This window comes from Manis javanica, chromosome 5 (genome assembly GCF_040802235.1).
Source record: "Manis javanica isolate MJ-LG chromosome 5, MJ_LKY, whole genome shotgun sequence".
In the NCBI taxonomy this organism is placed as follows: domain Eukaryota; kingdom Metazoa; phylum Chordata; class Mammalia; order Pholidota; family Manidae; genus Manis; species Manis javanica.
Genome location: NC_133160.1, coordinates 88110142 through 88136875, shown reverse-complemented (window position 1 = coordinate 88136875; position 26734 = coordinate 88110142). Strand labels below are relative to the sequence as shown.

At 35.4% G+C, this 26734-nt stretch overlaps 1 protein-coding gene across 6 annotated transcripts in view; it reads right to left on the bottom strand.

Annotated features, from left to right (window-relative positions):
• CENPE (centromere protein E) overlaps positions 1-26734 on the bottom strand; it is an 83850-nt gene that overhangs the window by 23622 nt on the left and 33494 nt on the right. For 2 of the 6 annotated variants that reach the window (XM_017660331.3, XM_073237223.1), the window contains 17 exons: positions 21386-21589; positions 20275-20433; positions 18468-18758; positions 18176-18334; positions 17001-17288; positions 15530-15817; positions 15189-15344; positions 14611-14769; positions 14148-14429; positions 13358-13516; positions 12417-12707; positions 11636-11794; positions 9549-9656; positions 7378-7596; positions 5234-5431; positions 4294-4497; positions 1689-1907 (listed from right to left, as the gene is read on the bottom strand). In XM_017660331.3, coding sequence (XP_017515820.2) covers positions 1689-1907; positions 4294-4497; positions 5234-5431; positions 7378-7596; positions 9549-9656; positions 11636-11794; positions 12417-12707; positions 13358-13516; positions 14148-14429; positions 14611-14769; positions 15189-15344; positions 15530-15817; positions 17001-17288; positions 18176-18334; positions 18468-18758; positions 20275-20433; positions 21386-21589 — 3543 coding nt within the window. Of the gene's footprint in view, positions 1-1688; positions 1908-4293; positions 4498-5233; positions 5432-7377; positions 7597-9548; positions 9657-11171; positions 11460-11635; positions 11795-12416; positions 12708-13357; positions 13517-14147; positions 14430-14610; positions 14770-15188; positions 15345-15529; positions 15818-17000; positions 17289-18175; positions 18335-18467; positions 18759-20274; positions 20434-21385; positions 21590-26734 lie in introns of all 6 variants that reach the window. The other 4 variants (XM_073237226.1, XM_073237221.1, XM_073237225.1 and 1 more) reach the window with 4 other exon arrangements.

The following is a 26734-nucleotide window of genomic DNA, read 5'->3' as shown; positions in this document are numbered from 1 at the left end:
TTTGATACTACTTAAAGAAAGAATATTTGTTAATTGACTACTTAAAGTAACACATGTAACATAACTTTACCTTTATTTTTATTACATAGTTTTGAAATTTAAAAGTACAAGTATGTGGAAAAATTCAAAGGCATATAGTGAAGAGTACGTTCCCCACCTCAAAACCCCAGCTGATGCTGAAGCAATGAGCACTAAACTCTTTGGATATCCTTCCAGAAATTTCCTATGTGTATTAAAGCATATGTGAATACAATTTATAAAACAGTCAGTCATACATACAATAGGAACATACTATAGTTTTTTTTAAACTTGGACAAACCGTTTTCCAGATCTTTCCATCATCAACCCCTGCAGATCACTCACCTTTTTTTTCATAGGTAGGTACTATAAATTGGTTTAACCCATCACCTAGTAATCAGTTATTTCCAGTTTTTTGCAAGTACTAAAATATCTGAATTTAAATATATGAATTAATTCATATTTATAAGATTATTCACATACACACACATGCAGGTTTTCCTGGAAAATGTGTTTTTTCTTGGCCCACCCAGAATTTATTTTTGTTTAATGAGTGAGGTAGAAATCCAGACTTATTTTTTTCCAGATAGCTAGCTGATTATTCTGAATCAAACATTAAATAAATCATCTCTTCTCCACTCAGTCAACTGCTAGCATTTTCATATAACTAAATTCTCATACTTATTTGGGTATACTGTTCAACTATATTCAGTTTCACTGTTGTATCTGCCTACTCCTGTATCATCACCAAACTACTCTATGCTAATCTAATTTGACATAATTATCAAACTAATAATAGCGTTATCATTTATTTTCTGCTTGGGCATTTCCTGGGGTCATTTGAAGATGGAATTTCATTCTAATTCTTTATCTTATTGCTTTGGTAGATGGGGTTCATATTTCTGCTATTTCATCTCCAGCAGCTGACTGAGGTATGTGGTGATCAGCAAACAAATAAACTGTACCCTAGTGATCTTCTAGTTTTCACTGGTAGTTATTATTAAAATAGTGATTGATGTTTTAAGTATTTATTTTGGTAAAAATGACAAATTATAATTTACTCTTAGGTTCTCCACTGAGTCATTTCGTGTGCTAACAAAATAAAATAACATAACATAACAAAATAAAATAACGTTTGCTTTATAAATCCTCAAGTAAGCATAGTTAATAAATCAACTGGATTATTCAAATAACATACTGATTCTTGGATACAGGTTAACTGCATAAGAAATATTTTATATTTTCAGCCTCTTCCATTTTTGTTTTGATGGTAACTTTATTCAGTATTAAAGACATTGATGATAATTACAGAAAGGCTATATTGCTCTTTCACTCTACTTCTCCATATAGACAGATTATAGTTTAATAGTTACATGATTTAGGAAATTTGTAATGTATGGTAATCTTAACTGATGTATATTTCTGCTAATCATGAATATTTCTGTTTTATAATCCAAAAGGAAGATCTTATATAATGTATAGCTTTACAATTAGTTGAGTGATAGCCACAATAGAACTATATTTAAAAAACCAGCCCATCAGACAGAAATGGTCCATGTACCTTAACACAGTCAATACTGTAATTTTGCTCTGAAATATTATGTAAAATGCACCTCTAACTCTGTGCATGAGACTGCAAATTGAAAAACATCGTATAAGAAACTACGTACCTCTATGGTCAATTGTGTAGCTCTTGATGTAACATGAAGATTCTTATTATCTGGTGTAGTAGGATTAACAAGGACATCAGATGTTGGGGGGATCTTCAACATTTGGTAGTTTTTAAATAGTTTTTCATTTTTCTCTTTCACTGATTTTAGGTCATGTTCCCATTCTTTGGCTGTGGTAGCATTTCTTTCCTCAAACTCTGTCGATTCATTCATTATAGCCTATAGAATAGTAAAAACACCATTATAGCTTTAAGATGAACAACATATTTTTAAAAAACTATGAAAAATACTACAATTCCAGGACAAGACATATGCTGAAATTCATTATTCAATATTTTCTAAAACAGCACTTTAAAAGAACATTAATATTCTTTGTGGTTTGTATCAGTTCTGACATTTCAGATGTTGGATGTTGATGGTACAAAAAGAGTAAGTATTGTAAAGGATTCATACTGATTTGCAAGATGATATTCTCAAATTATTAGATCAGCACTCATGAGAGGAATCTGAAGAATTGTGCAGGTTAAAGTCATTATATATGGTACAACATATATAATGTCATAAATAAACGTTAACTGACATTTAATAGCAGAGTATGCCCAGTAAACTTTTTTTTAAGAGTATAATTATATTTTTTTAAGGTATCATTGATATACACTCTCACGAAGGTTTCACATGAGCAACACTGTGGTTACTACATTCACCCATATTATCAAGCTCCCCCCACCCCATTGCAGTCAATGCCCATCAGTGTAATAAGATGCTATAGAGTCTCACTACTTGCCTTCTCTGTGTTATTCTGCCTTCCCCGTGACCCCACCCACACCATGTGTGCCAATCATAATGCCCTTCAATCCCCTTCTCCTTTCCTCCCCTCCCACCCTTCCCCACCCTTCCCCACCCTTCCCCTTTGGTAACCCCTAGTCCTTTCTTGGAGTCTGTGAGTCTGCTGCTGTTTTGTTCTTTCAGTTTTGCTTAGTTGTTATATTCCACAAATGAGTGAAATTATTTGGTACTTGTCCTTCTCTGACTGGCTTATTTCACTGACCATAATACCCTCTAGCTCCATCCATGTTGTTGCAAATGGTAAGATTTATTTTCTTCTTATGGCTGAATAATATTCCATTGTGTATATGTACCACATCTTCTTTATCCATTCATCTACAGATGGACACTTACGTTGCTTCCATATCTTGTCCAGTAAACTTAATGACAATCTATTTTCCTGTTTCATTCCAAACCTCAGTTTAAATGGAAAAAAATTCACTGACTTTTGGTAATTAATCTGAAAATTGTGTATTTCTATGCAGGGAATACCAGTCTCAACACCCTCTTTTAACATCAAAGCTAACTAACTCTGAAATCACTCACATCTTTTTACCTCCTAATTCCTATGGGGTGTACCTTTTGCTCTCATCATGAATGCCTTATTGGTCTTATCTCTAACTTTCTTCATGGCTTTATGTCCCTTCTATCAGACTCATATGTAAGTTAGCTGTGCTCTTGCTGGCACACTGGACTCTCCTTGGCTCTGGACTACTGACCTCACACCATACAAAGTTATCAGGTCCTACTCTCAGCTGGTTGGGAGAAACCACATATTCATGCTGGTCCCCACAGTAGAAACCCCTAATTTCTAATCACAACTGGGCTCCCAATATTACAAGAAAAATACTAATTATATGGAGATTATCTTAGCCAAACATTGGCTTAATGTTTTCCTCTATTGATTGTGGCCTTTTTTCTTTTTTAAACCACTTGTTTACTACTTTCCTAGCTCTGGGTATTCAACAAATGGCATTAAACTATCTACAGGAAAATATTTTTGAAAAACATTATCTATATTTCAGTATGATTTAAGTATAGCTTCTGGAAGAAATTAAAATGTCAGGAAAGAACTACCCAAACATATGAAATATAAAACCAATCTTAGAAGCTATAGTATTTGCTCCAATTGCATCTATAACAAGAAATTCTCTGATTACTGCATACTCTACCAGGTATTTGAGGTCAGGGTTACTTTGGAAAGCTGAATGAATATTTTGAGCAGTGGAAAGTAAAACAAATTAATAAACTGATCTTAAACAATGCTGGTTCTTATGAATCTGTCCACTAGGGCTGATCGCCTTGAGAACAATGATACAAACCAGATTTTTGAATCTCAAAGTCAAAAGATCAGCACATATAATACCACTGAAATGAAAAACACAAGAGGCTTCACTAAAGTAGCTACTACCTGCAGCCCTGAAACCAGGTCCATATCACACCTTGTGTGAGGCTCTTTGGGGAAAAGGCTCAATTCATACAGGAGTAAGAAGTGAGAAAACAGGAGATTGGCAAGAGAATTTAAGATTACACAGTGGAAGCTGATTATTATACACCAAGACTGTTATCTTCTTTACAAGTATAAACTGATATATTTAATTATCTAAGGAAGCTTGATGTTAGAGGAAGAATTTTTTTTATAGTCAATTTTTTTCACAACACATATACAAATAAAATCTTTAAAAAACACTTAAAATAAATTTTCTCTAAGTCCTTTTGAGAATGGGGTAGAAAAACTAAACCAAAAAAGAATGAGGTAGCACAAAAAATTACTACTTACAATTATTTTGTTGTTGTAGAAGTTATTCACTTGACAAATTCTATCGTTTTCTTTCTGGACGCCATTTTTAAGCTTTTCTGTATCAAAGTGAGTATTTAACCATTCTTCCAAAAACTGGGTCATTTCTTTCCTATTACTGAGTACTTCTTGAAATTCAGTCTTTATGCTGTGGAAGTCACTTTCTGAAAAATCTTTGAGAATTTCCTGTAAAAAATAAGCATCGAGTCAGGTAAACATTGGGATAAAGTTTTTACCTACCATACAAATGTCATCAAAGTGGGAAAATACTTTACTGAACTCTCATTCTTAATGTTTTGAAGTAAATATAATTCTACTTTATTCTAATTATATTGGAAATATGATTCTAATGTAACACTTTATTCTAAATAAATACCCTAAATATTTATTCATTTATTTGAATAGTAACATTTTGGGTACAGGCTGTGTGACAGAGGCATGTCTACAATGTCTGCCTGTTAGAATTAAAACCTGTGAACACTATAAATCTGTGACAAATAATCACAATATGTAAAGTGCTTCTGAATGTAGCTTTTCTGTGCATACAGCAGGCATTACACTTGTGTTGGGATGGATGCCAGCCTCACACTGCTGGAGGAGAGCAGGACACTCCATCCACGTGGAGTTGTTGCAATAAAAATGTCTCTGACTTCCAGTCGCAGATCTATGAAGTTCTATGAAGTTTTAGAAGGCATTAGGAAACTTATTCCAAGGTCCCATAAATTCCCACTTGCTGATACTAAATCTATTTTCTGTAGCTGTGGGGTTCTGAACAGGGGCTAGTCCATTACTTGACACTCCTTATATCAGGCCAGCTGTTATTCTGCAACCAATTCTGAATTTTTGGTAAATGAAAATTGCTCTAAGCATATGAAAAGGTAAGGCTTAAAATCTAGTTAAAATAATTTAAAACAAATTATACCGCAATATGTAGATCCATACGTTGGCTTAGTTTGAGGTCCCTTAATTCGCTGGATGGTACATCACAATCTTGTTGAAGGTGTTGTATTTTTATTAGCAGTTCATTTTGCTTTTCCACTTCGTCAACAAAAACCATTTCAAATTTATTGATGGATTCATGTTGTTCTTCCTTTATCTTTGTAACATGGTTTAACACATACTTGTGGAAAAACATTAAACAAATTGAAAAATGAGTTTTACCAAATTTAAATGACATTCTAAATTCCTGAGACTGAGAGGTGGGATGGCATCTCTGGTTTATCTTTATCTATATCCTCTGGTAAGTGGGGAAGAGGAAAAGAACCTCTCTTCCACCAACTTACTCCTCTCAGAACTTGAGAAAATAATACCAGAACCCTTTTTCATTGTTTCTGACTTCCTGTGGGACATGCCTCATGATGTCCTGCAATTACTTCAAATTCAGTAGGTTTAAAATGTACGTAGATCCATTCCCCAAAACCTACCTTTCTCTATTATTCTCTTTTTAGTTAATTATATCACCAATCATCCAGGTTTCCCACTAAACACCTAAGATGCACCTTCAACATCCTCTCCTGCCCACCTTGACTGGATAACAAGTAAGGGTGCGTGATACCTCAAGATTTACTTGTCAAGCATATTTAGTGTTTGGCTTTAAGATGAAAATAACTTGAATTCTATGTTTCACGGATCTCATGAATAAGTTCTGGATATAGGACTGCCAGGATTTGTGGAAGAATATCAGGGTCTGAGGGGCTGTCTACTTAGGTAGGGCAGATACACAACTCCTTAACTTCCTCAGCTTAGACTGCTCTGACTTAACCTCCTATAATTTGGCCTCTTCCCTAACTACTCAAACTAAACTGCTCAGACAAAGGTCTCCAATGAGCTCTATTATTGACACACTGGGGGGATCTCTTCAGCCTGTATCCTGGCTGTCTGAAGTACTTGCCACTCCTGACCACTTCATCTGTGACGTGCTCTCCTCCACAGACTTGAGCCATTGCCCGTTTGCTTGGTTTTCTCCTGTCTCTCTGACTTTTCCAATCTCAGACCCATGGTCCTCTTTTCTGCTGCTGTTTCTGGAAAAATTATCTTTTCCACAGTTGTCTTCTTATCCCAAGGGTCTTATTCCTCTACTATGCATTCTGGGTGATGTTACTCTCACATGTTGCATTATCTATCATCTATTTGAATCCCAAATCTTTACTTTTAGTTCTGACTTTACTTCTGACAAACCTCAGATTCACAATTAAATGCCTACTTGGTTTCTCTTCTTGGATGTTCTGTCATAAGTATTTCCATTCAAAACATCTCAAACTAAGCACCAGATTGCTTCTCCTACCTCATCTGTCTTGCTCCTCTTCCTTTTTTCTTCATGCCAGATAATGGTACCACTGACCACAAATCTGGCTAAGCTCAAATCCTGGATGCAGTCTTAACATCTCTCCCTTACCTCCCCTATCAAACAATCACATGGACCCACATTTTTAAGTTGCTAAGTATTTCTTTCATCCTCCTCATCCCCGTGAATCTTTTTCTAGTAGTACCGTCACCCCCAATTATCTCACCTGGACCACTGCACCTGTCTTTGGTCTCCTGCCTGTCACTAACTAAGCTTATCCCCCATGGATGCACTTCTTTGTAGTGAAACATCAAACGTAATCTATTGCTCCTGTTGCCACTTAGAATAACTGTCCGGTGGCTCCACATCAAGCTTTCTTGCTTCTGTCAGGCTTCTACTAGTCTTACTGTATGTGACTCTTCATTTGCTATATCACACAAGCTGCACATTCTTATATACCACTGCACTTATTACGCGTTTATAGTTCTGCCTTACCCACTAGACTACAAGATATTTGAGATGTTATTTATACCTGTTTTCCAAGCACCTTGATACAGTGTCTAGGCCTACGGACAGAGCTCAGGTTTTGCTGAGTGAATAGGTCCTAGATGCATTGAGGATCTTGCACATACTATTCTCAGACTCAAATAATCTTTAAAAATTCAGTAGTAGATCCACTAAACAGCAAATATGCCAATTCCCAAAGTAGGACTTAAACTCCCTATTCCTAATGGAAAATTTTTAGTAATATTTATAACCATATTACTTAAAAAAGATGGTACCTTAAGTTTCTGCATGACTCTGTGGAATTCCATGGAACATCTTTGGTTTGCACTGAGAAGTTTTTGAATCTGTTTGGCTTGTGGATATGGAAGTGAAAGGTTTGTTTTTATTCTAATTGAAAGCTCTTTTTGGGTTTCAATTTCCTTCTCCAAGTCAAAGGATAGTTTATTTAAGCATTCGTAATTATTATCCATCTCTGTGTATCTCTTCAGCAGCTCCTAAAGAAAATCAGAATTCATTCAATTTAATAATTTATTCTAATTTAACAATAAATAGTCCTAGCCCTAGAATTGTAACAAAACATACGTTTTAACACTTTTTGTATGGCAGAAATACAGACCTTTGTGTTTAAAAACAAAAGGAAATTTTATTGTTGATTTTGGTATAGAAGTAATATATAATTATTGTGGAAATTTGAAGAAAGTTAAAGAAATATAACAAAGAAAACCAGAAACAACCACTGTTATTATTTTGATACTTTCAGTCTTTTGAACATCCATGATTTGAACAAGCATTTACAAAGTCAATGGAAACTGGAGTGAATTCAATCTTGTATGTAATTGTAGCTCAAGCCTGACTTCTGGCTTATAATAGGCTTTAGGAGTTAGCAGATAAAACAAGTGACTAAGAATCAAACTAGCTATTTGCTATCTTGGTGTATCTGCTTCACGCATTTGTATTATCTGCCTAGAATCTGAGAGTTCTATCATAGTTAAGAGGTCATGTTGTAGCTTTGCCACTTCCTGACTGGGGAAATCATTGGGCCATTTTCCCAACTTCAAAAAGAAGACTACAATAATTACTATAAAGTTTTCTAGGGGATCAAATATTACATAATATCTGTAGCTATGTAATCTATAAAATAAATACAGACATTATCCCTTAAAGTAAATACAATTATACAAATAAAAGGGCTTCTATATCTAAGTTTTAAACTTAGACTTGGTTTCAAGTCCTGATTCTACCATCTTATTAGCTATGTGACCTTGGGCAACTAATGAACTTCTTCTCTCAGCTTCAGTTCATTTATAAACAGAGCAATAAAACCTCTCTGATGCAGTAAAGCACCCAGTATAGCACACAGCATGTGGCAGACACTCAGTAAGCTTGGGTCCATAAGCTCATATGACTAGAGAACAGGTAGGTGGCACACTCGTCAGAGTATAGGTGAAAGAACAAGTTAAGTTCAAGTTGCTACAGTCATTAACACCATACTTAACTCAGGGTGCTAACCAATAAAACAAGGGCTTTTTACAATAATGAGGCTTTCTCTTTTTAAAAGTAATTTAAAGAAAAGCTAGGTGTTCATTAATCTGGGACACCAGAGAGGGGATTCCTGCCTTTGGTCTTAGGATGAATCAAATTATGGTATGGAGCAGCATTGTAGAGTCAATCATTTGTACTTTTGATAAATACATATTGAATGCTGACTTCTGTCTGTAATGCGCTAAGTGATAGCCTCAAACAAAACAAAAAAATCCTTATGGATCTTGCATTCTAATAGCGGTGACAGTAAATCCTGCTGGCTTTACTCTCAGTATATATTCTGAATCCAAACACTTCTCACTACTTTCACTGATACCCTCCTCTTTGCTTGGGTTATTGAAATTAACCCTTCAAATGATCTTCCACTACACCTGTTTTTAACAAAACAATTGGAGTCATACCTTTAAAATGTTAAGTCAGGTCATGTCTCTCTTGTGGACAAAACTCTCTATCTCCATCTCACTCAGAGTAAAATTCAAAGTTCTTTTAAGGCCTCACAGACTGTGTCTTCCCCATTAACTCTTTGACCCCATTTCCTATAAGTTTGCCAATTTTGGATGTTTGTGGAACCTACCAAGCAGGCTCTGTCTCAGGAGATTCATACTTGCTGTTCCTGTTCCCTCTGCCTATACTGCTCTTTCCGCCAGGTACTTACATGGCCTAATCTGTTAGCTCTTTCAGGTATTTGCTCAAACATCACCTGTCCAGTGAGGGCTTAAAATCATAAACTCCTACTCTTTTGTTTGTGTGTGCATGGATGTATATATGCACACACATAAATACCTGTACCAGATTATAAAGCTTAGAAAAACATTAAGTACTATCTCTTCATTCCACGGAGGTTCCTTTGATTCCATTGGAAGGGTACCAATACTTATTTGTAATTTTAACAGGGGACACTTACTTGTATCCTAAAGCACTTTTCTCTAAGGCTTTCTTGAAGGTGGTGTTTTTCATCACATAGTAATTTTTTTTTATATTTTGTTACTTCTTTGTGGTTCTGTTGGTCCTGCTTTGATACAAAGAAATACATAAGAATTCAGCTATAACTATGTTCAAGTATAATGTCTAATCATGTACTTTTTCAACTATAGTTTTACAGCATTTTTAATAATGGAATTAAGTATTCCACCTGTAACTCAAAAACAATGTTAAAAACAGAAAAATGCACAATTGGGAAGATATGTGGGAGAACCACATAATTTTTGGAGACAGTATTTGTTTCTTTAACCTTCATAGTTGCAAATTAGATTTGAGATCTCTCTCTGGTTCCCACTGTTCCAAGTCTCTACATTACAATTATTGATGACAAGTAAATATACTAGCAGAATCACCTGTACTATCTCTAGTGTTCTAGGTCCTGGTCATGTTTTTCTCAGCGCCTTGGAACAGAAAATTCATATCCTATTTACATTTTGTATTACTGATTAGAAGTAAAAAAAAAAAACATTGTTACCTATTTGTTTATATTATTTACTATAGTACCTAGAAGAATGACTGTTTAGTAAATATTTGTTGAATGAATGTAGTTAGAAGCCACATAAAGATGACTCCCAAGTGTCTGATGTTTCTATTGAGACTGGAAATGATAGTTTTCTAATTCATTATTTCTTTTATTATTGAAATATGAGAAAGAAAAATTGATTTTTATAGATTCCATACAATTTATATGTCTGAATTTTATGTTATTTTTTAGAGGACTTAATTAGGTTTTTAAAGATATAGGACTCTGAATATCTATAAAGTCATACTACCTTTTCAATATTTACATTGCCTTTTTTATATTTATATTTATCTTGACTTTTTCCCTTCTAAGTTCACCAACAAGAACCCAGGTCTAAAATGCTACCATGCAGAGGCAGAGAAATGGGGTATTTAATCTTTTATAAATCTAGTATTTGATATTTCTCCATTGAGAATGCTATTTCTTGGTTTTAAAAACCCTTTAAAAATTATGTTAAAATAGTTTAACAAATATTTTCTTAAAAATAAAATGGCATTTTTTGAAAAACATTTTGGCTTCTTTTAAAACTGTATTTCCTACTTGTGTGAAAAATTATCATAACCGTTTTCCTGCTAACCTTTACTGTTTGTGGAATTTCCAAAAGAAAAACAAATAAACCTCATTGTTTATCTTTTCAAAAAAGCTTGATTCTTATAATAATGAAGCAAAACTGAAGAAAATAGCAGCAGACTCACAGACTCCAAGAAGGGACTAGGGGTTACCAAAGGGGAGGGGTTGGGAGGGAGGGAGAAGGAGATTGAGGGGTATCATGATTAGTATACATGGTGTGTTGGGGGTTATGGGGAAAGACAGTGTAGCACAGAGAAAACAAGTAGGGACTCTGTGGCATCTTACTACACTGAGGGACAGTGACTGCAATGGGATACAGGGGGTGGGGCACTCAATAAGGGTGAATGTAGTAACCACATTGTTTTTCTTATGAAACCTTCGTAAGAGTGTGTATCAATGATACTTAAAAAAAAAGCTTGATTCTTATAGTTATTAGATGGGAAGATTCTGAACTCTAGCTTTCATTTCTCTTAAGATTTCTCTGAATTGGTCTCTTTCCATTTTGAGAGACTCTTTTATCCTCCTTAGCTCATCTCTTTCTTTTGCTAAAATTCTTGTTTCTTCAAGGCTATCATGAAGTTTCTTAGTCAAGTAAAAGTTCTCCACTTCCACACTTTGCATAGATAAATTTTGGGTCTCAAATTGCTGCTTCAATTGTTCCATGTCATGCATTTTTTCATGACTTTTATTGACATCTTTCACTTTAAGAAGTTGAAGCTCTTTTTTCTGAAGTTCTTGGATCTTGAGATAATTACAAAACAAGTTCAATGTAAACAATTACTTCAAAGAAGAAAAATAGTGTCAATTTGTTATGTATCTATATATATTTTTATATGCACACATCTATATATCTGTATTGCTTTCTCATTTCACCATTTTGGACACAGCTATTCCCAAAAGAATGAAACAACACGTACCTTTTCCTGTAATTCATCTTTCGATTTATTTAAATCCTTTTGAATATTTGAAATCTCAGTTGTCTTTTGTGAAACCTTCTCTCTGAATCTATCAATAGTTTCTTGGTGTTCTTTCAAATGCACATGAGCAATTTTTAGTTCCTGTTGTGTTTCCAGATCCTTTAATTATTAGAAAGTAAATATTATGATATCATAAAGGCACATTACCTTTTCTTAATGATGAACTACTTAAACAAAATCTTAAAATAATGCATGCTCATAGAAAAGACAACTATCACACCACCCCCAAATTAGAACAGGACAGAAGGATATAAAGTAAATGTTCCTGTCCTTTGCCTCACCCATGCTAGCCTGCAACTGTTTAACACTGCTATTCACCTTTGTCCTTTCATTCTGCCTGGACATCTTTCTAAATCAAGATCACATAAAGATGTCCCATTCTTAGGCTGAGTATTCCATTGTAGAGATGAACCCTACTTAGCCTGTACCTTTTTGGCAGACACTTGAATTGCTTCTTGATTTTGTTTACCACAAATAATACTGCAATGAACACTACTGTATTTCTGCCCAAATGTGTAACTGTATTGGTAGGATAAATTCCTGTAAGTGGAGTTGTCATAGCAGATGTATATATTGATACATTTCTAATAAGAATCTGTCAAACTATCTCCCTATAAGGTTGTTACATTACATTTTCACCAACAGTATCATTTATTTTCAAAGATGGAAGCTTCTTGTATGACACACGCGATTACTGGACAGGAAGAAAAGCACACCTCACCCTGGCTACGGCTGCCTGCAGGTTTGCCTCGAGTCGGTCTCTCTCCAGTCTGAGAGTCTCTTCTACTCTTCTGAGATTATCTCTCTCTTCCATTACAGATTTCAATTCTTCAAGGTTTTCATGAAGTTTCTGAGCCAAATTTAAGTTCTCCATTTCTATTTTATCCAGAGTTAAACTTTGGGCCTTCAGTTGTTTCTTCAATCGCTCTACTTCAGACATTTTTTTCTGTGCCTCACCAACATCCTCTTTTAACTTGAAAACTTGATGCTCACTTGCCTTAAGTTTTTGGATCTTAAGATAATCATAAAATAACATGTTAGTATACAGATGGCTTTTAAGGGAAGGATAAAGAATAGCTTATAAGTTTATTAAGATAATAGTCTTCCCATATCACACTTATTACTATTTTGTAAAATTCTATAGAATTTCTTTTCTTTTGCAATATAATACATAAATGCACTGATATTAAGTGTATAGCTCAATTATTCTTGATATATATACATCTATGCAATTACAACCCAGAATAAAATATAGAACATTTTTAGTACCCCATAAGGTTCCTGTGTGCCCCTTCCTAGTGCTAACCACTACTCTGACCTTCATCTTCATAGATGGGTTTTGCCTGCTTCTCAACTTATAAATTAGAATGCATTTATCCATTCTCCTTCTGATGAGCACTTAAGTTATTTTCAGTTTTTTGCTATTATGGTAGGAGCTGCTATGAACATTCTTGTACATATTTTTATGTGGTAGCATGCATTCTTTTCTGTTAGGTACATATCCAAGGAGCAGAAATGTTGGACCGTAGGCAGGTATATGTTCAGCATTGGTAAAAACTGCCAAGCTGTTGTCCAATGTTGCTCAACCATTTTACAACTTCAAAGGATTTTAGGCATAAATAAATCAGATATCCAATCAAACAAGCTCCCCAACCCCCATACCTTTTCTTGTAATTTAGCATTTGAATTTTCTAAATCCATTTGCATATTTGCTATTTCATCTTTCTTCTCAGAAATAATTTCTTTGAGTTTATCGATAATTTCCTGGTGCTCTTTTAGATGTAAGTGTGCAATTCTTAGGTTCTCTTGTTTTTCCAGATCCTTTATCATTAGAGAAATTTTTTAAAAAGTGACATTTCTCAATGTTAGCTAGTTTTTTAAATTATGAAAGTGACATATTTTCTTAGTAAAAATAATACAATAAAACTATTACTTCTTACCTTACATCTTTGTTGCTAGCCAGTTAAAAGCTTTCCTTTCCCCTGTCTTCACCTTCCCAGTCTACTAGTACTTTGTAGAAGCAAACACATACACATACTACTCACTACTCCACAGCTTGCTTTTCCCTCTGAGAGTCATTTTGGGCTTCCAAATAAGGACATTCAAATTTCTTTCTTTCTTTTTTTTTTTTTACATGTTGCATAGTATTCTGATATATTGCTTATATGTACCCCATTTTCTTCTGACAGACATTTAGATTGTTTTCCATTTTTTATTACAAATTGCTGTAAAGAACAACCTTGTGGGGTATGTGTGTGTGTGTGTATTCTTTTTGTATCTTAACAACGGATTAAGTACACATGTGGGATAAAGTCCATAAAGAAAGATTTTCAAGAAAAAATCCAAATTACCTACATAAAAGGTTGTATCAGCTCTCTCACACTAATATCAAAGGACGGTTCACTGCTGTTAGAAAAACACACTTACTAAAAGAGGAATGAGTGTAACTTACTTTAGCTTTGGTTTCTCTGAGGCATTCTTTCAGCTGGTCTTGCTCCATTTTGATGGTTTCCTCCATTCTTCTTAGGCCATCTCTTTCCTCAGTAACAAATTTTATTTCTTCAAGATTTTCATGAAGTTCCTGAGCCAACCTTAACTTCTCTGTTTCTACAGTTTCCAGGATTGAATTCTGGGCCTGTAATTGCTTCTTCAGCTGCTCTGTTTGATACATATTTTCCCTGAGATCATTTTTTACCTTAAGAAGTTGATGTTCTTTCTCCTTAAGTTCTTGGATCTTGAGATAATCATAAAATAAATTAAGAAATATATTGATAAAAAGCTAAATAATAGTCTCTACTAGATTAAGTAGGCAAACCTTTACTCTTCATCAATTTAGGGTCATTCATATCCTGATACACTACACAAAAGATGTGATTCAAACTTTCAGTTATCTAGATAACAACTTAAAAAAATACCTGTGCTTTTAAGGCAGTATTTGTGTTTCCTAAATCTGTTTGCATATTTGATATTTCATCTGTTTTCTCTGAAACAATTTCTCTGAGTTTATCAATAGTTTCTTGGTGTTCTTTCAGATGCATGTGAGCAATTTTTAGTTCCTGTTGTTTTTCCAGGTCCTTTATTATTAGAGAGAGAGAAAGAAAAGCAATATATTCAGAATAACACAATTCAAATAGTATGTAGAAAGACAGAGGGTAAGAGGTAAAAATTATCCTCTCTCCTTATACCTTCCAGTTTTCATCCTTGAAGTTGCTACTCTACCACTTACCCTTTCCCTAAGAGGATATATTTCCAAACCAGCACCATTAGCTCTACCTCATTCTTCATCTGTGGACTAGTACCCTTTACTTAACCAGTACCCTATTAACAGAATTTTTCCTTTCTTTTTTGTTTGACTTACTTTGTTCTGCAATTTGCTAAAATGAATATCCTTCCACAAATATCTTTGTACAGTTGTGCTAATGTCTGCAGGATAAATAGCTACAACTTGGACTTTCTGGCTCAATGAATAAACTTTCCTTAACCCCCAGTTCACCTTATTCTGTAATTCATCATTGGTTATTTCTAGTTCCTTTTGAAAGCCTGGTAGTTCAGCTTGCCTCTCTGAAAGGTTCACTCTCAGCTTATGAATAGTTTCTTCCTGTTCTTCTTGACGGCAAGCAACTTTAAGTTCCTCTTCAGTTTCTAGGTGCTTTATTAGGAGGGAAAATTGTAAGAAACTCATAGAAACATTATAACCATTACATTCTAACTTCTTTTCCCAACGGTTTAGTTTTTACAAAAATATTTGCTTACTAAACATTAAAAAGCTACACACACACGCGCACGCACACACACACACGCGCACACACGGTGAGGGGGAAAAGAGACACCTACGTTAGCTGTGATTCCTGACGTGCCTTCTTGGAGTTGGTTGCTCCCAGGCTGAAGAACATGTAGCCTCCGTAGGCCATCTCCCTCCTCAGCTGCAAACTCCACTTCACCGTGACTTTCCTGAAGCCTTCCAGACAGCTTGAGCTCCTCTATCCCCAGTCCTAGCAGGGATACCTCTTGGGCTTTGAGCTGCCCCTTCAATTGTACCCCCTCACTCATTATTTTCTCAGTCTCTTTGTCTTTTTCTTTCATACTGAAAGACTGTTCTTGCTTGTTTTCAGCCTCCTGGATCTTAAGAGAATCATGAAATAATTCAGCTGATATCCAAAGATACCTTATTTTATTTTAGAGGAAAAGAAATCAGGATACTTTCTAAAACAAGTAAGTCAGGATGCATCTGCCTCATTTACAAAGCAATCTTCCACCCACTATTCAGGTACTTAACATCCATTTACTGAGGTCTCATTCTGTTGTTAGTATCCTATGAGAGGTTGGAGATAAAATGGCAAATGAGACTTAAATGACCTCTTCCTTTTTGAGATATAAACTTTAGGGAGAAAGACTGGCATTATGCCATATCATATGGGTGTGGGGTTCTCCTAGGGTATTAGTGGCAAGCCTAACCTACTGTGAGTGGTGAGGGAGGCTTCCTTGGGGAGGGGAGATCTGAAGGATAAGCACATTAGTTAGGCAAAGGGGGATAATGGAAATACTGCAGGCAGAGAGACCAGAACTTCTGAGAGCTGGGAGATGAGGAAGGGTAGTGGACTAGAGCTGCTGGGGCACAACAAGCAAGAGGAAGAGAAGTTACAATAAAGCTAGAGACCTGCAGGGTGGAGATCCAGGGCCTCATGGGCCATGTGAGGACTTCTGGTCTTTATTTCAGGAGTAACAACAGCTATTAAAGAGTTTTAAGAAGAAATGATCACTTGGGCTCAGAACGGGAATGAATTAGAGAAGTATACGAATGAATGTGGGAAACGAGTTAGGAGGCTCCTGCAGAGAGCCAGGGAAAGAAATAATGGTGACTTGGATTAGGGTGTTTGCAACATGGAGAGAAAAGTGGGAGAATTTCATGTACACACACTTTAAAATCAACAAGGTTTGGCACTAGGATTAGAGAGAGTGAACAGGGAGAGAGGGATACTAGTAGGATGGTTCCCAGATTTCTGACAGGAGTATTGGAGAAGAAGGTAGTGCCTTGTTAGATATTGAAGGAACAGGTTTAAAGAAGGAAAGAAAAAAAAAATTGACTTTGTCCTTTCCATTGCTTTTTCTAAGTCATTTTGAGAGTTGTATTTAAGAAAACAGTTCTCTGAAACATTTTCCAGTTTAGTTGTATTTATGAGCAATTTTCAGTTCTGTTTCCAGTCATTTCGTAACTAAGAGACATTACATAACACAAAGGCCCCTTTCCTCAAAGACTTGATTCTTACTAAACACTTACTAAACAGGAGGAAAGGATGAAACTTACTTTATCCGAAGTTTCTTTAATGTCTTCTTTCAGCAGGTCACATTCAACTTGAAGTGCTCCTTTTATCATTTTATGGTTGTCTCCTTCCTTAGCTAGAGATTTCATTTCTTCACGACTTTCCTGAAGGTTTTCAGTCAGCCTGAGCCTCTCCGTTTCTATGTTTGCTGATGCTGATTCCTTGGTTTTGGATTGTTTTTCTAATAGCTCTGGTTCACACAGTGTTTCCTGAGTATCGCTGACTTCTGTTACATTAACAAGTGGCTCCTGTCCCTCATGAAGCACTGGGATCTTATGATAATCATAAAATACCAATGTTACTATCTGGAGATCATCATTATTTTAAAAGGGAAAAGATGAGGATACTTTCCATAGCAATGAAAGGGATCTTGAATCCTCATGGCCTACTGTGGACCACAAATCCGATTAATTTTCTCATTTCCTACCAATGTTATTCAAGACTTGTTAGTCATATTGTCATAATTTACTTTTTCTCCAAAGTGAACTAATCATTACACTTTACCAACAAACTTCATTCAGTCAGTTGCATGTTACTTTGTTTCTACACTAGTTCCAAATGCCAAAGGAGAAAAATCACAGTTGAGCAGATTATGTTCCAATAAATGAATGATGCCCATTCAGATGAGTTCCAATGTTATTTCTCAGTATTTTTTATACATACAGATTAACTTTTCCCATGATCATTATTGGTTCCCTGTAACTTTGCCCATATATTTCACATTTATCACACTGGAATTGAGGGATTTTTTTTATATGCTTATATTGGGTGAAAAGAACAATGTCTTATTCAAACCTGTAGTCTCAGTGCCTGGCATGCAGCAGGCTTTTAGCACAGGTTGGTCCAGTTATCCCAATGTTACATTTTCTCCATAGCATCTGCCAGTATCTCAAATTACCTTGTTAATTTGTTGGCATATTTATCAGTTACCTCTTTCTATTATAAAATATGCTCTATGATCACAGAGAGTTTGTCCTCATTATCCCTTTTTATTTTTATAATCCAGGACTGTGCCTGGCATATTAGGCACTCAACAACTACTATGCACTAAAAGAATGAACTGCCACTAAGTCAGTACTTACTGTTTCTCTTTCCTTCAAAGGAGAAAGGAAGGAACAAAGGAGGAAGGGAAAAAGGAGGGAAGGAAGACAAGACAAACCTTTTCTTGTAATTCAATATTGGGTTTTTCTAAGTCCTTCTGAATATTTATTATTTGAGCTGTCTTCTCAGAAATGTCTCTTCTTAGTTCATCAATAATTTCTTGGTGTTCTTTTAGATGCAAGTGAGCAATTTTTAGCTCTTTTTTTGTTTCTAGGCCCTTTGTGAGCAAGTGAAAGTTTAAGAATATTATAACATATTCCCAACCTTACCTCCCACCCCCACCCCTACCACTGCAATTGGTTCGGTTTTAAAGAAACATTTAATACATGAAAGAAAAGGGTATAACTTACTGTAACTTCAATTTCTCTTATGTATCTTTTAAGTTCATCTATCTCTATTTCAAATGACCCCTGTAATTCTTTTAGCTCATTTCTTTCTTTGGTTATGGATTTCATTTCCTCATAATTTTCATGAAGTTTCTGGGCCAAATCTAGCCTCTCCATTTCTATTTGTTCCAATGTTAATTCTTGGTTTCTCAATTCATTCTTTAAATTCTCCATTTCATTCATCTTTTTCTGCATCTCACTCATCTCTTCATGTACACTAAGAAGTTGTAGCTCTTTCTCTTGGAGTTGTTGGCTCTTAAGAAATAAAACTTAAAATTACTATTTTGATTCTCTTAAAATTCATATGTAAGACGTACTTTGCCAAAATGAGTAAATAATTATCACAGCCCTACCTACTACTCCAAGGTAAACAGACAAAATAGTATTAAAAATAAAGTAATGTTGCAGGCATAGTGTAGTGGGTTGAATAGTGTTCTATCCAAAATTCAAGTCTACCCAGAACCTCAGAATATGACCTTATTTGGAAATAGGGTTTTGCAATGTAATCAGTTAAGGGTTGAGAAGAAATTCTTGGTTAGGGTGGGCTTTAAATCCATTAAGAGTGTCGTTGTTAAGAGACAGAAAAGGGTACACAGCAACACAGAGAAGTTCATGTGAAGATGGAGGCAGAGACTGGAGTGATGCAGCTATAAGACAAGGACCACCAAGGTGAGCTGGGAACCAAGGATAGCTAGAGGCAGGGACCGATTCTTCCCTAGAGCCTGAAGAAGGAGCATGGTGCTGGTAACACATAGATTCTGGACTTTTAGTATGCAGAAACGTGACAGAATAAATTTCTGTTGTTTTTAAGCCACCAAGTTTTGGTAATTTGATAAAGAAGCCCTAGGAAACTAAAATAGTGCCACCAGGTTAACCAAGGAGGTAAAGTGAAAATGAGAAAAATAGAAAAAGAAACTAATTAAATATAGAAGTTTAGCTGCCAAATTAACTATAATTCCTCATTTCATAAAAAATTTTTGGATAATTTACTTTTACTTCCAGTAAGGTCTTTATGAGGTGGCCCAAACGAACATTAAGGCCTTAACTTTTACATAAGGCTATTGATTTCAGTTCCTTAGGCAGACTAAAAAATAGACATCAGACTTCAATAAATTCAGTTACGTCATAGTGAAAGGGATGAGAATTAAGAGAACACATATTAGGGAAAAAGACTCCACAGAAGCACAAAAGAAGCCACAATATATTATTTATATTAAATAAGACACTGTCCTTAGAATAAATAGAAAGATTTCAGTGGATGCATTTTAGAATTACTTGGGTAGAATAATTGTTACAAGTCTTAGTTCTTAAACAAATATTACACTAGCACCTTACTTCTATGAAATAAATGATTTGGGAAACTGCAAACATCAAAGAGATGGTAACTGTAATAAATCTTACATTGTAGAGAGTGACTAATACATTTCTACAAGGGCAGGATCTTTGTTTTATTGACTAATGTATCTCCAGTGCCTAGAACAGTACCTGGCCCATGGTAGTGCTCAAGAGGTATTTGATGAATGAATATATCATGATTAGATGAATCAAGGGCCCCCACTTTCTTCTAAAGACTAGGATAATATAATCCTTGTAAAGTTTATTAGTTAAGATCTCAGTATAAGCTGAAACTGTCCAAAATATTAGCATTAAAATCTGTTCACTTGGGGGTATGTGCTATTTCTGGAATTTAGATCTACTGAAATCAAAATTTATTACACACAAAAAAAAGTGTACTCAGGAAATATGGCTTGGAGGATAACTAAAAATTTACCTTTTCCTTTAGCTTTTCTTCAACTTCTGCCAGTTTCTCACAGGTCCTAGAAAGCTCCTCCTCTTTTTTTCTGGTAAGGTTCTTTCCTTGGGCAACTATCTCTTGCTGCTTTTTAAGTTCATCACCAAGAATTCTTAATTCTTCCTGGTTTTCAATGGTCTAGAAATTTTAAAAAAGTTGAGATTAAAATAAATGATACTAGCTTACATTTATGAAATCAGGTAAAAATAATCAGCATTTACCTCAGTCCAAGAATGAAGAAATTATGACAAACTGTATTGGAAAAGACTAGTTTAAAAAAGAAAGTGAGTCTTTAATCACAGATGCCAAGAATGTGCTTTTTTAATGCTATGATGATTTCTGATGATGAAGTACATACCCAAAGAAACACTAAAATTAAAAAACACCAATAATATGAAATGTTGAAGATGTGGAGCCATCAGAATTCTCTTAATTTGCTGAGAATGTAAAATGGTACATCTACTTTGGAAATCAGTCTAGAAAATTCTTATTAAGTTAAATATACACCTCTCTATGACCCAGCAATTCCATTCAGATACTCACTCAAGAGAAATAAAAATTATGTGTTCATAAAAGGATTTCTAGAAGAATGTTTACAGCAGTTTTATTCAAAATAGCCAAATAGTGGAGATAACTTTTCATCAACAGGAGAGAGGCTAAACACACTGTGGCTTATGTGTGTATAATGGAATACTACACAACAATAAAAAGGAGGTACAATGGAATACTACGGAACAATAAAAAGGAGGGTAGAAATAAATAAGACACAAAAGAGCACATGCTGTACAAATCTATTTGTATAAAGTTTTAGAAGAGACAAAGTGACTAAGGTGAAAAACAACAGGACAGTGACTATAGGGGGCAGAGGACTGACTGGGTTGGGATATGAGGGAGCTTTCTGCAGGAATGGAAATGTTTTATATCTTAACTGGGGTGGAGAAAACAAAATAGAGACATTTGTCAAAAGTCACCTGACTATACACTTGTATCAAATACATTTATTGCATGTAAATTAGAACTCAAAAAGTTATAAACATCTAAACATACAAAGATAAAAACACCTTGCCAAGTATACCATGCTAAATCCTACCATTTCAATGTTTTCCATTAGGTCAGTCTTTAGTTGCTCCTTTTCTGCTGTGATAGTCTCTAGCATTTCTTGCAGTTCATTTTTCTCCTGTATTAAAGAAATTATCTTCTTCTGTTCCTCAACTAGTTCATTATCCTCAACATCTGCAATCAATAATTGGGTTTTTTTGGCTTCCAAATTCTGTTTTTTATCTATGTCAACAATCTAAAATATAAATACATTGAAGGAGAATTCCTTAGTTAATAACAACTTTAATAATAATAAATCGCCAATGCTGATATTACTTATTATGGGTCCAGCACTATTTTCATCTATTGTCACATGAAACCTTCACTATTGCCTTTGTAGGTAGGTACTGTTCTTATCTCTATTTGACAGACAAGGAAATTAAGTCTCTGAGAGGACAGGTGACTTGCAAAGGTCACTCAGAGAGGTACAGCCAAGGTTTTGAACCCAAATGATCTGGCTCCAGAATTTGAGCTCTTGTGCCTGTTCAATTTTAAGAACTATCTGATCAGCTACAGATATTTAACAGTAAGCTTCATGTTTGATGGGTTATGAAAGAGTAAACCACCTTGAACTCTACACTTAATTTCTTGTCTGTAAAAATGGGAAATCATTCCCTCATTTCCAACATCAACAAATGTTTGTTTTCAGAGGCAGTTATATGCACAAAAGACTGACATTTTATTATATGTGAGAGCAAAATAATTTTGATAAATGTATTTCATATTACAGCAGTTTAATTAATCTTTTTAAATATATCCTTTCTATATACTTAAGAAAAGCATGTTATATAATATTTATCCATAAATAAGTCTTAGCCAAAGGTAATTAATGGTATGAACTCCTTGATGAGGGGAGACAAAGACTGACATCATAATTGTTGGTATGAGATTACAGTATCAGTGTATAGTCTTGCCCTAGCCCAGTAAATACATTCAGCTTTATATTGGCCACATATGTTTTAAAAAGTTTTTATAATAACATAAAATTACATTAAAAAAAAGAAAAAAAAATTAAAGAGAAAAAAAAATCATCCAATGTCACACAATCCTATTAGAATTCTGGAATATTCCTTCCAGAGATTTTTCCACTAAGATGTTTTTTTAAACATAGCAATTATGATTAATTTATATTTATAGGATTCTTTTTAGCTCTTCATTTCCATTTAGATCATATGCATTTCCCATGCTGTTATGTAATCATCAAATTATTATTTTCAGTGATTGCTTGATTCCTTAGAGTGGATACAGGCAAACCATACTTTAACTATCCTTTTTTCTGTTGGCAATATGCATGAGTTTCTAACAATAATGAGCACAGAGCAAATTACATGAGAAGTTAAGCTGCATGGGGAATGTGTAGTCATTGGGACTTGTTTATCAGATACTGTAGTTCAGAATCTTGCATCTTACTCCTAAATATAGGAATATACACCAACACAAAGCTGACTGAGACAAAAGTATTCTGTAATGATACCCATGGTACCTTTCAAAACTGAACTCATTCTAGAAAGCATTTCAGCTAACCTGGTTATGGGTAATATCTAATAGATCTGATTATTTAAAAAAAGAAAAACAATTATATCCTTTATATGAGAATTAGATTCCTAATCATAAGGTTAAAATTTTCCATTGAGACACCAGAGAAACTGTATTTTCAGAGAGAGACACATCAAGCAGGACTGATAATGGGCAATCCTAGGGGATTCATGACAGACCTACTAAGGTAGCACTCTGGTGCCCACATGAGCCCCTGGGAATTCCCAGACCTACTCTGTTATCCACATGGGTGATTTCAGCATGAGCATGACATCACAAGACCAAGCTGATTTCAGCCTTCCATCCCAGATTTCAGAAACCCTAACGGAAAGAATGGCCCCCAAGAATCCCTAGTCAGACCTTTTATCAACATAGATGATTCTTGCATGAACTTAAAACCAGCTGGTTTCAGTGAGTATAATTGTCCTTTTACCTCGTGCCTCTGTTACTGCCCATTTCTCATGCGGCCCTATGATTGTATTTTGCGTTTGTTTAAAAGCAACTATTGATTACTGCATCTTATTTTCAAAAATTTATTTAAAAAACCTTCCCCTCTAAAGTGAAAGTTATAAATTTCAAATTAAGGTCAAGTTCCTTTGCCTCATGGTTGATCCAAGTAATAGATAGGCTGAGAACACAAGATATAGAGCAAGTGAAAAATGTTTTTCTAGGAGAGGAGAAATGAAGTATAGGGAGAAAGGAAGAGAAAGCTCCTTTTCCAAGGCAGGACTATTGTATCCCCGAGAAAATGGGAGAAGAACCACCTCATTATGTGGAGTAATAATATATAAGTGTATATAGAGATTTATTTATATAAGTTAAATCTTACTGAATTATTCTGTAGTATACATTTGTTTTACTTAATAATACATTGTGGAGATTTTTCTGTAGTACATAATGTCCGCTTTAGAAAAATCATATGACTGTGTAAAACAATATCATTTATATACATTAACAATGAACAAGTAAAAGAGGAAATTGAGAAAAAAATCCTTTTACAATAGCATCAAAACAAATGAAACACTAAGAAATAAACTTAACCAAGGAGGTAAAGACTTGAAAACTACAAAATGTATCTGAAATAAATTAAAGATGCAAATAAATAGAAAGACATCTTATGTTCATGGATTGGAATACTTATTATTTTAAGATTCTAATACTAACCAAAGAGATCTATAAATTTAATGGAATCCTTATAAAATACTAAAGGCATTTTTCACAGATGCAAATAAATGCAAAATCCACACTAAAATTCATATGGAGACTCAAGGGACTCCACAGAGCCAAAACCATCTTGAAAAAGAAGAAAGTTGGAGGTCTTGACACTTTCTGATTTAGAAAGTTACTACAAAGTTACAGTAATCAAAACAGTGTAGTACTGGTACAAAGACAGACACACAGACCAATGGGATAGAGAACCCAGAAACATTTACGGTCAAATGACCTTTGACTAGTATGCCAAGATTATTCAATGGGGAATGGGCAGTGTCCTCAACAAATAGTATTGGGAAAACTGGGTACCTCATGCAGAAGAATGAAGTTGGGCCCTAACTTTACAACACATACAAAAATTAACCAAAAATGGAAAGATGGCGGCATGATAGGAGAGACAGAGGCTTCCTCCTAAAACTGGATACAATTAGAAAATTAAATTGGCGCAACTAATCCTGAGAGAGCAACAGGAAAGAGGACGCATCAGACTGCACACACCTAGAGAAAAGAGCAGACCTCACCGAACAGGGTAACGTACCAGAGCTGTGGCTCCCCGGGACCCGAGTCCCTCCCCCACCCCAGCTCAGCGGCGGGAGGAAGAGAAATGGAGCAGGTAGGGAGTGGAAGGCTTGGGACTGCTGAATACCTAGTTCCAGAGATATGCGCTGGGAGCACAAATCTACATTTCATGGTGCTTTCATGAGACTCACATGACTACCAGGTTGGAAAGTTAATACAGGCAGAGTTCCTGGGGAGACTGGGATTCCGGCTGCTTGTGGAAAGCAGGGATCCATATCTGGCTGCTCTGGGAAAAAAACTAACACCTGTGTGCCTGGCCCACTGGCTCAGGCAGTGGAGACAGGCACAGGAGCCAGGAGGCAGGGAACAGTTCTTTCCTACCCCAAGTATGGGTCCCCTGCGACCCCCAACATTGCTTCAGGGGCTCAGCAGCTCCAGAATAGAGTTTCTGGACACTAGAGGGCGCCATATACAAACATGAAACGCCAAAGGAACCTTGTCCAGAGTAGGATTGTTAATACAACTCCCGAGAAAGATTTAAATGATATGAACCTCGTGATTCTTCCTGAAAGGGAGTTCCAAATAAAAATAATCAACATCCTAATGGAGGTACGGAAAGACATCCAAGAACTCAGGAATAAATTCAGGTCAGAGATCCAATCGTTAAAGAACACAATGGAGGGTACCAAAAGCAGGTTGGATACGGTGGAGGAGACAATAAATGAAATAGAAACTAGAGAAGAGGAATACAAAGAAGTGGAGGCAGAGAGAGAAAAAAGGATCTCTAAAAATGAAAGAATATTGAGAGAACTGTGTGACCAATCCAAGTGGAACAATATTCACATTATAGGGATACCAGAAGAAGAGAGAGAAAGGGATAGAAAGTGTCTTTGAGGAGGTAGTTGCTGAAAACTTCCCCAATCTGGGGAAGGAGATAGTTTCTCAGGCCATGGAGATCCACAGATCCCCCTACACAAGGGTCCCAAGGAAGACAACACCAAGACACATAGTAATTAAAATGAGAAAGATCAAGGATAAGGACAGACTCTTAAAAGCTGCTAGAGGCAGAAATAAGATCACATACAAAGGAAAGCCCATCAGACTAACAACAGACTTCTCAGCAGAAACATTACAGGCCAGAAGGGAGTGGCATGATGTATTTAATGCCATGAAGCAGAAGGGCCTGAAACCAAGATTACTTTATCCAGAGAGATTATCATTTAAATTTGAAGGACGGATTAAACAATTTCCAGATAAGGAAAAGCTGAGAGAGTTTACCTCCCACAAACCATCTCTGCAGTCTATTTTGGAGGGACTGCTATACATGGAAGTGTTCCTAGGGTTGGATAGCTGTCACCAGAGGTAGTAAAATCATGGTAGGGAGGGTGGAGCAGCTGATTGTGAGGCAAATGCAAAATTAAATTGACTATCCTCAAAGCCAATCAAGGGATAGAGAGAAAGTATAGAATCTGATACCTAATATATAAAGAATGAAGGAGGAAGAAAAAGAAGGAGAAATAGAAAAGAACCTTTAGATTGTGTTTGTAACAGCATACTAAGTGAGTTAAGTTAGACCTTAGATAGTAAGGATAGTAACCTGGAACCTTTGGTAACCACGAATCTAAAGCCTGAAATGGCAATAAGTACATACCTATCAATAACCACCCTAAATGTAAATGTACTGAATGCATCAATCAAAAGACATAGAGTCACTGAATGGATAAAAAGACAAGACCCATCTATATGCTGCTTACAAGAGACTCACCTTAAACGCAAAGACATGGACAGACTAAAAGTCAAAGGATGGAAAAAGACATTTCATGCAAACAATAGGGAGAAAAAAGCAGGTGTTGCAGTACTAGTATCAGACAAAATTGACTTCAAAACAAAGGAAGTAACAAGAGATAAAGAAGGACATTACATAAGGATAAAGGGCTCAGTCCAACAAGAGGATATAACCATTATAAATACATATGCACCCAACACAAGAGCACCAGTATATGTGAAACAAATACTAACAGAACTAAAGGAGGAAATAGAATGCAATGCATTCATTTTAGGAGACTTCAACACA